The sequence below is a fragment of the Podarcis melisellensis genome (assembly GCF_964234715.1).
Source record: "Podarcis melisellensis genome assembly, chromosome: 1".
Classification (NCBI taxonomy): Eukaryota; Metazoa; Chordata; class Lepidosauria; order Squamata; family Lacertidae; genus Podarcis; species Podarcis melisellensis.
In genome coordinates, this window is record NC_138528.1 from 74,719,533 (window position 1) to 74,733,663 (window position 14,131).

At 51.3% G+C, this 14,131-nt stretch overlaps 1 protein-coding gene across 1 annotated transcript in view; it reads right to left on the reverse strand.

The window, feature by feature from the left end:
• Nucleotides 1-14,131, reverse strand: part of LOC309355436 (mucin-5AC-like) — a 62,336-nt gene that overhangs the window by 19,581 nt on the left and 28,624 nt on the right. Inside the window, exons 26-31 of the mRNA XM_081886285.1 lie at nucleotides 13,939-14,067; nucleotides 13,384-13,528; nucleotides 12,761-12,804; nucleotides 12,484-12,672; nucleotides 1,017-11,690; nucleotides 213-326 (exon numbers count right to left, since the gene is read on the reverse strand). Coding sequence (XP_081742411.1) covers nucleotides 213-326; nucleotides 1,017-11,690; nucleotides 12,484-12,672; nucleotides 12,761-12,804; nucleotides 13,384-13,528; nucleotides 13,939-14,067 — 11,295 coding nt within the window. The remainder of the gene's footprint in view (nucleotides 1-212; nucleotides 327-1,016; nucleotides 11,691-12,483; nucleotides 12,673-12,760; nucleotides 12,805-13,383; nucleotides 13,529-13,938; nucleotides 14,068-14,131) is intronic.

Sequence of the window (14,131 nt, forward strand, 5' to 3'; positions counted from 1 at the left end):
TTTAAATGTAAATGTAAAAAGTAAGTAAAAAGGTTTCTGCTCCTCCTCAAACTATACAGCAGAGCACCAAAGTAGACTCCCCTGTGGAGAGTGGTGCACAATCCTGATGTAGGTATAAGGAAGGACGTATGTTGAGCATATGTACAATCAAAGCAATATGTGAATGAAAACATTGCTTCAGCTGCTTTTCAAATTCATTAAGAGAAACTCACCAGGAGAAAACAAGCCCTTACTAAATCCGGGCACACGGCAGAAACATGGAGTTGTTCTGCTCAAAGTGACTGTTGTAGTTCCTGTTGTAGAAGGTATGGAAGTACTTGTTGCTGCTGAAGACACAATAGAAAAGAAATAAATGTATAACAGTTGTTACATACTGCTTGAAGACATACTGCTGGAAATGGATGCAAAACACTGTAGATACTTAAGACTTCAGTGTACACTTCCAAAGCACCAACTGAAGCATAACAATTCAGAATTCCAACTGAGCTAAACCGGACTTACATGTATCTTTAGGGCTGGAGAATTTAACTTGATAATTGTACTACAAAAACCAGTTTAATGGATCAGTTCAATACTTTGTTTACTTGCTGTTCTTATTATACACCTACCGTACTATCAAGAAACAGGGGAATCCAGCTATATTCCTCCCAGTATCAAGAAACACACCCCTCCAGTCCAAAGGTGCTGTTAATAAAATTCCAAATATCTAGCCAGAGAGCTATCTACTACTTGTAATAGCATTGAAAACTTCTTTGAAAAATGCACACTGAGATCTAGGCAAACATTTTTGATAAGTTGCTAGCTGATAGACACTAGGTTTCATAATTGCGATACCAATTTTTGAAAAGGGTGGTATATGAAATAAGATCACCAAGCCCCCATTAATATGAAACAATTTGCTAACATTTGGCATGACACCTGTAATTGAGTAACATGTAATAAATTTAACTGTTGGAATATTTACCAAAGGTAACAAGATTTTCATACCAGGATATGCAGATTCATTCTGTAATTACCTGTTGTAACAACGACCAAAGGCTTAGTGGAAAATGGCACTCCGGTAGGGACAGTTGCTGTTTCTACAGTAATCCCAGTAGTGGATATCGTCGACACAGGTTTGGAAACATGGGTAGATGGAAGAGATGTGGTTGAAACGGTGGAAGCCACTCCAGAAGTGATGGAGGGTGTGCTGACGGAGCCAGGGGTTGAGAAAGGGGTGGTGGTCATGGGCTTTCCTGTTGTAATTCCAGGAGTGGTGGAAACAAGGGGGGTGCTTTGGGTGGTAGTGACTACAATGGGAGGTGGTGTAGAAGCTGTGGAGGATGCTGGAGTTGTGCTCTTGCCAGCAGTGCTGCCTGGTGTTTCTGTGCTTGTTGGCTTTCCTGTGGTTAATCCTGGAGTTGTAGAAACAAGGGTGGTGCTTTCGGTGGTGGTGAATACAATGGGAGGTGGCGTAGAACCTGTGGAGGATGCTGGAGATGTACTCTTGCCAGCAGTGCTGCCTGGTGTTTCTGTGGTCGTTGGCTTTCCTGTGGTTACTCCTGGGGTTGTGGAAACAAGAGTGGAGCTTTGGGTGGTGGTAAATACAATGGGAGGTGGCGTAGAACCCGTGGAGGATGCTGGAGTTGTGCTTTTGCCTGCCGTGCTGCCAGGTTTTTCTGTGGTAGAAGCAGCAGGTGTGCTCAGTGGTGTTGTGCTAGGATGGCAGGGCTTGTATTCACAGCACTGGTATCTAACCTGGAAGTTATAACACATCTTGTCTGTTTGCTTTGAATTTTCACACAAAAGTCCAACATGGAGGTTACATTGCACTTCCTGACCAAGCAGATACAGGCTGACATCAGGGTGATTCTCAGCTCTGCATTCAATGTCTTGTGGATGTTTGCAAATATTTCCTCCAGCTTTTCGGATGGTCTCGAAATTCTCTATATCGCCATCATCTGGACTGCTGGTAGGACGGTGCAAATCATACCAGGAGGTCCAGTTACACTTTGGGAGGCACACAGTAGAGGTACCTTCTAGCGTAGTGGTAACAAGGGGAGCCAGGGTGGTTGTTGTGGTCAGCAGGCCTGGAGGGGTTTGTGCAGTGGTCCCGGTGGTGGGTATTGTTGAGGAAGGCTTGGAAACAGGAGTGGACTGGAGTGTTGTGGCTGTCACAGTGGGGACCACTCCAGTGGAGACGGCAGCAGTGCTGACTGAGCCTGGTGTTGTGAGAGGGAGGGTGGAAAGCGGCGTTGAGTGGGTGGTAGTGGTTGGCTTTCTTGTTGTAACTCCTAGAGTTGTCGGAAGAAGGGTGGTGCTTTCGGTTGTGGTGAATACAACGGGAGGTGGCGTAGAGCCCGTGGAGGATGCTGGAGCCGTGCTCTTGCCTGCCGTGCTGCCTGGTGTTTCTGTGGTTGTTGGCTTTCCTGTGGTTACTCCTGGTGTTGTGGAAACAAGGGTGGTGCTTTCGGTGGTGGTGTGAACAACAGGAGGTGGCGTAGAGCCCGTGGAGGATGCTGGAGCCGTGCTCTTGCCCACCGTGCTACCTGGGGCTTCTGTGGTGGTGGCCCTTGTTGTGACCAGTGGCGCTGGGGTGGTTTCACAGTGCTTGTAGTCGCAACACAGTGCTCTCATCTCATAGTCGTAACAGATCTTGTACTTCCCTGCCTGTTTGGCATTCTCACAAAGGAGTCCAGTGTTGATATCACAGATGATGTTCTGTCCAAGTTCAGATGGGCTGAGCTCTGGGTAGTCCACTCCTCTGCACTCCACCTTTTGAGGGTGCTCGCAGATGGTACCGCCCGATGCCTGGATGCTCTTAATGTCCTCGCGATCGCCATCCCCAGGGTCGGAGCTTGGAGTGTGAAAACTGAACCAAGAGGTCCACTGGCATTTGGGTTGGCAACCGGTAGGGGTGCTTCCTGGCGTAGTGGTAACAAGGGGAGCCAGGGTGGTTGTTGTGGTCAGCAGGCCTGGAGGGGGTTGTGCAGTGGTCCCGGTGGTGGGTATTGTTGAGGAAGGCTTGGAAACAGGAGTGGACTGGAGTGTTGTGGCTGTCACAGTGGGGACCACTCCAGTGGAGACGGCAGCAGTGCTGACTGAGCCTGGTGTTGTGAGAGGGAGGGTGGAAAGCGGCGTTGAGTGGGTGGTGGTGGTTGGCTTTCTTGTTGTAACTCCTGGAGTTGTCGGAACAAGGGTGGTGCTTTCGGTTGTGGTGAATACAACGGGAGGTGGCGTAGAGCCCGTGGAGGATGCTGGAGCCGTGCTCTTGCCTGCCGTGCTGCCTGGTGTTTCTGTGGTTGTTGGCTTTCCTGTGGTTACTCCTGGTGTTGTGGAAACAAGGGTGGTGCTTTCGGTGGTGGTGTGAACAACAGGTGGTGGCGTAGAGCCCGTGGAGGGTGCTGGAGCCGTGCTCTTGCCCACCGTGCTACCTGGGGCTTCTGTGGTGGTGGCCCTTGTTGTGACCAGTGGCGCTGGGGTGGTTTCACAGTGCTTGTAGTCGCAACACAGTGCTCTCATCTCATAGTCGTAACAGATCTTGTACTTCCCTGCCTGTTTGGCATTCTCACAAAGGAGTCCAGTGTTGATATCACAGATGATGTTCTGTCCAAGTTCAGATGCGCTGAGCTCTGGGTAGTCCACTCCTCTGCACTCCACCTTTTGAGGGTGCTCGCAGATGGTACCGCCCGATGCCTGGATGCTCTTAATGTCCTCGCGATCGCCATCCCCAGGGTCGGAGCTTGGAGTGTGAAAACTGAACCAAGAGGTCCACTGGCATTTGGGTTGGCAACCGGTAGGGGTGCTTCCTGGCGTAGTGGTAACAAGGGGACCCAGGGTGGTTGTTGTGGTCAGCAGGCCTGGAGGGGGTTGTGCAGTGGTCCCGGTGGTGGGTATTGTTGAGGAAGGCTTGGAAACAGGAGTGGACTGGAGTGTTGTGGCTGTCACAGTGGGGACCACTCCAGTGGAGACGGCAGCAGTGCTGACTGAGCCTGGTGTTGTGAGAGGGAGGGTGGAAAGCGGCGTTGAGTGGGTGGTGGTGGTTGGCTTTCTTGTTGTAACTCCTGGAGTTGTCGGAACAAGGGTGGTGCTTTCGGTTGTGGTGAATACAACGGGAGGTGGCGTAGAGCCCGTGGAGGATGCTGGAGCCGTGCTCTTGCCTGCCGTGCTGCCTGGTGTTTCTGTGGTTGTTGGCTTTCCTGTGGTTACTCCTGGTGTTGTGGAAACAAGGGTGGTGCTTTCGGTGGTGGTGTGAACAACAGGTGGTGGCGTAGAGCCCGTGGAGGGTGCTGGAGCCGTGCTCTTGCCCACCGTGCTACCTGGGGCTTCTGTGGTGGTGGCCCTTGTTGTGACCAGTGGCGCTGGGGTGGTTTCACAGTGCTTGTAGTCGCAACACAGTGCTCTCATCTCATAGTCGTAACAGATCTTGTACTTCCCTGCCTGTTTGGCATTCTCACAAAGGAGTCCAGTGTTGATATCACAGATGATGTTCTGTCCAAGTTCAGATGCGCTGAGCTCTGGGTAGTCCACTCCTCTGCACTCCACCTTTTGAGGGTGCTCGCAGATGGTACCGCCCGATGCCTGGAAGCTCTTAATGTCCTCGCGATCGCCATCCCCAGGGTCGGAGCTTGGAGTGTGAAAACTGAACCAAGAGGTCCACTGGCATTTGGGTTGGCAACCGGTAGGGGTGCTTCCTGGCGTAGTGGTAACAAGGGGAGCCAGGGTGGTTGTTGTGGTCAGCAGGCCTGGAGGGGTTTGTGCAGTGGTCCCGGTGGTGGGTATTGTTGAGGAAGGCTTGGAAACAGGAGTGGACTGGAGTGTTGTGGCTGTCACAGTGGGGACCACTCCAGTGGAGACGGCAGCAGTGCTGATTGAGCCTGGTGTTGTGAGAGGGAGGGTGGAAAGCGGCGTTGAGTGGGTGGTGGTGGTTGGCTTTCTTGTTGTAACTCCTGGAGTTGTCGGAACAAGGGTGGTGCTTTCGGTTGTGGTGAATACAACGGGAGGTGGCGTAGAGCCCGTGGAGGATGCTAGAGCCGTGCTCTTGCCTGCCGTGCTGCCTGGTGTTTCTGTGGTTGTTGCCTTTCCTGTGGTTACTCCTGGTGTTGTGGAAACAAGGGTGGTGCTTTCGGTGGTGGTGTGAACAACAGGTGGTGGCGTAGAGCCCGTGGAGGGTGCTGGAGCCGTGCTCTTGCCCACCGTGCTACCTGGGGCTTCTGTGGTGGTGGCCCTTGTTGTGACCAGTGGCGCTGGGGTGGTTTCACAGTGCTTGTAGTCGCAACACAGTGCTCTCATCTCATAGTCGTAACAGATCTTGTACTTCCCTGCCTGTTTGGCATTCTCACAAAGGAGTCCAGTGTTGATATCACAGATGATGTTCTGTCCAAGTTCAGATGCGCTGAGCTCTGGGTAGTCCACTCCTCTGCACTCCACCTTTTGAGGGTGCTCACAGATGGTACCGCCCGATGCCTGAATGCTCTTAATGTCCTCGCGATCGCCATCCCCAGGGTCGGAGCTTGGAGTGTGAAAACTGAACCAAGAGGTCCACTGGCATTTGGGTTGGCAACCGGTAGGGGTGCTTCCTGGCGTAGTGGTAACAAGGGGAGCCAGGGTGGTTGTTGTGGTCAGCGGGCCTGGAGGGGTTTGTGCAGTGGTCCCGGTGGTGGGTATTGTTGAGGAAGGCTTCGAAACAGGAGTGGACTGGAGTGTTGTGGCTGTCACAGTGGGGACCACTCCAGTGGAGACGGCAGCACTGCTGACTGAGCCTGGTGTTGTGAGAGGGAGGGTGGAAAGCGGCGTTGAGTGGGTGGTAGTGGTTGGCTTTCTTGTTGTAATTCCTGGAGTTGTCGGAACAAGGGTGGTGCTTTCGGTTGTGGTGAATACAACGGGAGGTGGCGTAGAGCCCGTGGAGGATGCTGGAGCCGTGCTCTTGCCTGCCGTGCTGCCTGGTGTTTCTGTGGTTGTTGGCTTTCCTGTGGTTACTCCTGGTGTTGTGGAAACAAGGGTGGTGCTTTCGGTGGTGGTGTGAACAACAGGAGGTGGCGTAGAGCCCGTGGAGGATGCTGGAGCCGTGCTCTTGCCCACCGTGCTACCTGGGGCTTCTGTGGTGGTGGCCCTTGTTGTGACCAGTGGCGCTGGGGTGGTTTCACAGTGCTTGTAGTCACAACACAGTGCTCTCATCTCATAGTCGTAACAGATCTTGTACTTCCCTGCCTGTTTGGCATTCTCACAAAGGAGTCCAGTGTTGATATCACAGATGATGTTCTGTCCAAGTTCAGATGCGCTGAGCTCTGGGTAGTCCACTCCTCTGCACTCCACCTTTTGAGGGTGCTCGCAGATGGTACCGCCCGATGCCTGGATGCTCTTAATGTCCTCGCGATCGCCATCCCCAGGGTCAGAGCTTGGAGTGTGAAAACTGAACCAAGAGGTCCACTGGCATTTGGGTTGGCAACCGGTAGGGGTGCTTCCTGGCGTAGTGGTAACAAGGGGAGCCAGGGTGGTTGTTGTGGTGAATACAACGGGAGGTGGCGTAGAGCCCGTGGAGGATGCTGGACCCGTGCTCTTGCCTGCCGTGCTGCCTGGTGTTTCTGTGGTTGTTGGCTTTCCTGTGGTTACTCCTGGTGTTGTGGAAACAAGGGTGGTGCTTTCGGTGGTGGTGTGAACAACAGGAGGTGGCGTAGAGCCCGTGGACGATGCTGGAGCCGTGCTCTTGCCCACCGTGCTACCTGGGGCTTCTGTGGTGGTGGCCCTTGTTGTGACCAGTGGCGCTGGGGTGGTTTCACAGTGCTTGTAGTCGCAACACAGTGCTCTCATCTCATAGTCGTAACAGATCTTGTACTTCCCTGCCTGTTTGGCATTTTCACAAAGGAGTCCAGTGTTGATATCACAGATGATGTTCTGTCCAAGTTCAGATGCGCTGAGCTCTGGGTAGTCCACTCCTCTGCACTCCACCTTTTGAGGGTGCTCGCAGATGGTACCGCCCGATGCCTGGAAGCTCCTAATGTCCTCGCGATCGCCATCCACAGGTTCGGAGCTTGGAGTGTGAAAACTGAACCAAGAGGTCCACTGGCATTTGGGTTGGCAACCGGTAGGGGTGCTTCCTGGCGTAGTGGTAACAAGGGGAGCCAGGGTGGTTGTCGTGGTCAGCAGGCCTGGAGGGGTTTGTGCAGTGGTCCCGGTGGTGGGTATTGTTGAGGAAGGCTTGGAAACAGGAGTGGACTGGAGTGTTGTGGCTGTCACAGTGGGGACCACTCCAGTGGAGACGGCAGCAGTGCTGACTGAGCCTGGTGTTGTGAGAGGGAGGGTGGAAAGCGGCGTTGAGTGGGTGGTAGTGGTTGGCTTTCTTGTTGTAACTCCTGGAGTTGTCGGAACAAGGGTGGTGCTTTCGGTTGTGGTGAATACAACGGGAGGTGGCGTAGAGCCCGTGGAGGATGCTGGAGCCGTGCTCTTGCCTGCCGTGCTGCCTGGTGTTTCTGTGGTTGTTGGCTTTCCTGTGGTTACTCCTGGTGTTGTGGAAACAAGGGTGGTGCTTTCGGTGGTGGTGTGAACAACAGGAGGTGGCGTAGAGCCCGTGGAGGATGCTGGAGCCGTGCTCTTGCCCACCGTGCTACCTGGGGCTTCTGTGGTGGTGGCCCTTGTTGTGACCAGTGGCGCTGGGGTGGTTTCACAGTGCTTGTAGTCACAACACAGTGCTCTCATCTCATAGTCGTAACAGATCTTGTACTTCCCTGCCTGTTTGGCATTCTCACAAAGGAGTCCAGTGTTGATATCACAGATGATGTTCTGTCCAAGTTCAGATGCGCTGAGCTCTGGGTAGTCCACTCCTCTGCACTCCACCTTTTGAGGGTGCTCGCAGATGGTACCGCCCGATGCCTGGATGCTCTTAATGTCCTCGCGATCGCCATCCCCAGGGTCGGAGCTTGGAGTGTGAAAACTGAACCAAGAGGTCCACTGGCATTTGGGTTGGCAACCGGTAGGGGTGCTTCCTGGCGTAGTGGTAACAAGGGGAGCCAGGGTGGTTGTTGTGGTCAGCGGGCCTGGAGGGGTTTGTGCAGTGGTCCCGGTGGTGGGTATTGTTGAGGAAGGCTTCGAAACAGGAGTGGACTGGAGTGTTGTGGCTGTCACAGTGGGGACCACTCCAGTGGAGACGGCAGCAGTGCTGATTGAGCCTGGTGTTGTGAGAGGGAGGGTGGAAAGCGGCGTTGAGTGGGTGGTGGTGGTTGGCTTTCTTGTTGTAACTCCTGGAGTTGTCGGAACAAGGGTGGTGCTTTCGGTTGTGGTGAATACAACGGGAGGTGGCGTAGAGCCCGTGGAGGATGCTGGAGCCGTGCTCTTGCCTGCCGTGCTGCCTGGTGTTTCTGTGGTTGTTGGCTTTCCTGTGGTTACTCCTGGTGTTGTGGAAACAAGGGTGGTGCTTTCGGTGGTGGTGTGAACAATAGGTGGTGGCGTAGAGCCCGTGGAGGGTGCTGGAGCCGTGCTCTTGCCCACCGTGCTACCTGGGGCTTCTGTGGTGGTGGCCCTTGTTGTGACCAGTGGCGCTGGGGTGGTTTCACAGTGCTTGTAGTCGCAACACAGTGCTCTCATCTCATAGTCGTAACAGATCTTGTACTTCCCTGCCTGTTTGGCATTCTCACAAAGGAGTCCAGTGTTGATATCACAGATGATGTTCTGTCCAAGTTCAGATGCGCTGAGCTCTGGGTAGTCCACTCCTCTGCACTCCACCTTTTGAGGGTGCTCACAGATGGTACCGCCCGATGCCTGAATGCTCTTAATGTCCTCGCGATCGCCATCCCCAGGGTCGGAGCTTGGAGTGTGAAAACTGAACCAAGAGGTCCACTGGCATTTGGGTTGGCAACCGGTAGGGGTGCTTCCTGGCGTAGTGGTAACAAGGGGAGCCAGGGTGGTTGTTGTGGTCAGCGGGCCTGGAGGGGTTTGTGCAGTGGTCCCGGTGGTGGGTATTGTTGAGGAAGGCTTCGAAACAGGAGTGGACTGGAGTGTTGTGGCTGTCACAGTGGGGACCACTCCAGTGGAGACGGCAGCACTGCTGACTGAGCCTGGTGTTGTGAGAGGGAGGGTGGAAAGCGGCGTTGAGTGGGTGGTAGTGGTTGGCTTTCTTGTTGTAATTCCTGGAGTTGTCGGAACAAGGGTGGTGCTTTCGGTTGTGGTGAATACAACGGGAGGTGGCGTAGAGCCCGTGGAGGATGCTGGAGCCGTGCTCTTGCCTGCCGTGCTGCCTGGTGTTTCTGTGGTTGTTGGCTTTCCTGTGGTTACTCCTGGTGTTGTGGAAACAAGGGTGGTGCTTTCGGTGGTGGTGTGAACAACAGGAGGTGGCGTAGAGCCCGTGGAGGATGCTGGAGCCGTGCTCTTGCCCACCGTGCTACCTGGGGCTTCTGTGGTGGTGGCCCTTGTTGTGACCAGTGGCGCTGGGGTGGTTTCACAGTGCTTGTAGTCACAACACAGTGCTCTCATCTCATAGTCGTAACAGATCTTGTACTTCCCTGCCTGTTTGGCATTCTCACAAAGGAGTCCAGTGTTGATATCACAGATGATGTTCTGTCCAAGTTCAGATGCGCTGAGCTCTGGGTAGTCCACTCCTCTGCACTCCACCTTTTGAGGGTGCTCGCAGATGGTACCGCCCGATGCCTGGATGCTCTTAATGTCCTCGCGATCGCCATCCCCAGGGTCAGAGCTTGGAGTGTGAAAACTGAACCAAGAGGTCCACTGGCATTTGGGTTGGCAACCGGTAGGGGTGCTTCCTGGCGTAGTGGTAACAAGGGGAGCCAGGGTGGTTGTTGTGGTGAATACAACGGGAGGTGGCGTAGAGCCCGTGGAGGATGCTGGACCCGTGCTCTTGCCTGCCGTGCTGCCTGGTGTTTCTGTGGTTGTTGGCTTTCCTGTGGTTACTCCTGGTGTTGTGGAAACAAGGGTGGTGCTTTCGGTGGTGGTGTGAACAACAGGAGGTGGCGTAGAGCCCGTGGACGATGCTGGAGCCGTGCTCTTGCCCACCGTGCTACCTGGGGCTTCTGTGGTGGTGGCCCTTGTTGTGACCAGTGGCGCTGGGGTGGTTTCACAGTGCTTGTAGTCGCAACACAGTGCTCTCATCTCATAGTCGTAACAGATCTTGTACTTCCCTGCCTGTTTGGCATTTTCACAAAGGAGTCCAGTGTTGATATCACAGATGATGTTCTGTCCAAGTTCAGATGCGCTGAGCTCTGGGTAGTCCACTCCTCTGCACTCCACCTTTTGAGGGTGCTCGCAGATGGTACCGCCCGATGCCTGGAAGCTCTTAATGTCCTCGCGATCGCCATCCCCAGGTTCGGAGCTTGGAGTGTGAAAACTGAACCAAGAGGTCCACTGGCATTTGGGTTGGCAACCGGTAGGGGTGCTTCCTGGCGTAGTGGTAACAAGGGGAGCCAGGGTGGTTGTTGTGGTCAGCAGGCCTGGAGGGGTTTGTGCAGTGGTCCCGGTGGTGGGTATTGTTGAGGAAGGCTTGGAAACAGGAGTGGACTGGAGTGTTGTGGCTGTCACAGTGGGGACCACTCCAGTGGAGACGGCAGCAGTGCTGACTGAGCCTGGTGTTGTGAGAGGGAGGGTGGAAAGCGGCGTTGAGTGGGTGGTAGTGGTTGGCTTTCTTGTTGTAACTCCTGGAGTTGTCGGAACAAGGGTGGTGCTTTCGGTTGTGGTGAATACAACGGGAGGTGGCGTAGAGCCCGTGGAGGATGCTGGAGCCGTGCTCTTGCCTGCCGTGCTGCCTGGTGTTTCTGTGGTTGTTGGCTTTCCTGTGGTTACTCCTGGTGTTGTGGAAACAAGGGTGGTGCTTTCGGTGGTGGTGTGAACAACAGGAGGTGGCGTAGAGCCCGTGGAGGATGCTGGAGCCGTGCTCTTGCCCACCGTGCTACCTGGGGCTTCTGCGGTGGTGGCCCTTGTTGTGACCAGTGGCGCTGGGGTGGTTTCACAGTGCTTGTAGTCGCAACACTGTGCTCTCATCTCATAGTCGTAACAGATCTTGTACTTCCCTGCCTGTTTGGCATTCTCACAAAGGAGTCCAGTGTTGATATCACAGATGATGTTCTGTCCAAGTTCAGATGCGCTGAGCTCTGGGTAGTCCACTCCTCTGCACTCCACCTTTTTAGGGTGCTCGCAGATGGTACCGCCCGATGCCTGGATGCTCTTAATGTCCTCGCGATCGCCATCCCCAGGGTCGGAGCTTGGAGTGTGAAAACTGAACCAAGAGGTCCATTGGCATTTGGGTTGGCAACCGGTAGGGGTGCTTCCTGCCGTAGTGGTAACAAGGGGTGTCAGGGTGGTTGTTATGCCACCTGTCACTTTAGATGTAGTTCTGGATCCTGCTGTTATTATTTCTGGTGTTGCTGGAGTTGTCGATGCACCACATGGTGTGTATAGGCAGCATAGGAACCTGATTTCAAAATTCAGGCAGATTGGTGGTGTCTGATCCTTATTGTTGCATATCAAACCGTTAGACTTGGAACATTGTACCTTTTGTCCAAGGGTTTCTATGCTTTCATTAGGAAAGCGCTGAGCTCTGCATTCCACTTCATCTGGCATTTTACATACTTTGTTTCCTCTATCTCTTATTTTCTCTGGTGTTTCATAATCTCCATTGTCTCGTCCAAATTTAGGGTAGCTGACATCATACCATTCTGTCCATTCACATGTTCTATGGACACATACTGTTGTTTGCGCTGTAGTGGATTCTGTAAGAAACAACATCACTGGTTATTTTAATCTGGTTTATTTAGATCATAAATCTCCCTATCTGTTATCTGTCTCCTCTCTCCTTCTCCCATGTAACCTCTCTCCCAAGTTTTTTCTGTAGATGAGGCAGGGATTGGGGGGCGGGGGGAACCTGAAGAGCACATTGGTGGAAGTGGATCATTCCATCTGGGGAGCTCCCATGCTTGAGCCGATTGAACCTTCAACTTAACTTTATGTTGATTTCCATCTTGTATATTTTTATTTTAAAATAATATATGCAACATGTAACAAAAAATATGAATATGGTGTATTTGGGGATGTTTTCCTATGTTATAGAAGATTTGTAAAGTTTTTCATTATCTCTTCATTTTCTTACATACTTTGTTTATAAATGCTTGCTTTTGATCATGTCGCATTTACATCTAGTTTGGTTGAGATAATTGGTAAAAAATTATGTTATGGAGCTGGCTCAAATACCTAAGTAGCGCTAAGGAGATTGCTGCATTAGTACAAGCCCTGTTGCACTAGTGGGACTCATTTGTGCTGGCTCTATTAACAGAAGTATTTAGTTGAATTTGTCCCTTTGTGTGGTGTTGTATGGCACCTCTGATTTTAACAGCTGACCCAAGAAGTGGTGCTATTTGCGCTACTACTGCAGTGGTAGGAGCTGCTTCTCTGCTCTTTGGTGTGGTGCAATGCATGTCTACTCAGAATTATTATTCACTGTGTTCAATGGAACTTCTCTCAGCGAAGTTTGAAAAGAGTTGAAGCAAAAGATTTGGACTGAAATACCTGCTTCACTTGGTGTTGTAGTTGAAACTGTAGGTGGTATTGTGGTAGTCCCACCACATCTGAATAGTTCTCTGTGGATTGTTCCATTGACATCACACGTTGCAATCATGCACCAGCCCAAGCCATCTGTGGTGTTGTAGATGACATCCTTGTAGATATATGTCTTTCCTTCATAATAGCAGTAGCATGCTGAAAATTGACAGAGTAAGAATGGTCAGGTAACATCATATGAAATATGATATAAGGTGCCATTCATAACTCACTACATACAGCTTACCTTTGGCATCGTAGTTACACTCTATGCCTTTACTGGTGCATGTACTGTAAAAAAATGATGGGAAAATGTGAGACCCAAGAATCATAAAACTGCATTCTGCTGTTTATTTTCTACTTAGTTTGGTCTGGAAGTTAATTTCATAGTTTTTCCCCTGCCCCCTTAAGCATTCATTTACCGTACTACTTCTTGTCTGTGATTTCATCTACCACTTTCACACTGAATTGCAAATAGGAACATTCTAATAATTTTCTTGTTCTGGTTTTTGAGATTTATTGTGTATGTAAAATCCAATTTAAAATATTACTTCAATCAAATAGATTCTCAGCATACTTCATTCTAATGGTATATTATGAGTATATGATAAAGGATGCAATCAGAGCAACAAGATTCATTCTAGAATCAACAAGAATAACATCTCAAGGGGTATACAGAGAGTACAGTAGTACCTCCGGTTGCTAACGGGATCAATTCTGGAGGTCCAGTCAGATCCCAAGGTTTTCGCTACCCGATGAAAAGGTTTGTCGCTTTCACAACCTGAAGTTTATGTTATCGAGAGTAACGTAACTGGAGGTGCTACTGTAATTGATCATTTCTCTTAGTGTTGTCAAGCTATACATACTTACCATGACTGACATGTCTTTCTTGAGTCAAATGTTTTTCCTAGTGGATGATAGTTACCCTGATCATCATAACAACCACACACATCAACACACGTCATCTCATCCTCATTGAAATAAGGCCTGTCTGCTGGACAGTGTGGGTAGCAGCCTGAGACAAAGGAAGGTGTGAGGGAGATAAGAGCAATATATAAAATCTGTCAAAAAGCAATTCCATTTAATTTACTTTGGGGGGGGGGCGGGTATTTTAATTAATATTTGTCATCTGGTCCAGTGCTGGGATCTTTCCACCAATAGCTTTTCCACATGCTTCCAAGTTTCCATGAAAGGAAAAAGGTTGTGGTCATTTGCAGGTGTGTCGAATGAGCCCTTGATCACATCTAGGCTGGCTCATAGAATTTAAGCCTGACGGCAAGCCATTTGAAACCCAAAAAGATGAGAACACAAGGTGACCTATTTTCTATTGGTTTAGACAACCAACAACACTCCCCCAAACTTGAAACCTATCAAATGTTGTGCATTTGGCTTAATGACCCTATAAGTCACTAGAAGTCTTCTTACCTTCCAAGCCAGGCAACTGATAATGGCATCTCCCGCTTGGGTTTCTGCATGTCTTCATGCATGGGGCTCCACAAGGCTTGTAGTGCCATTCACATTCACGTTCATCATTGTAATAATCACAGAACATTGCTAAGGGGAACCGAAAGAAAAAGGTTGAGGACCAGACATTCCACCATGGATCTGTATTGCTGTC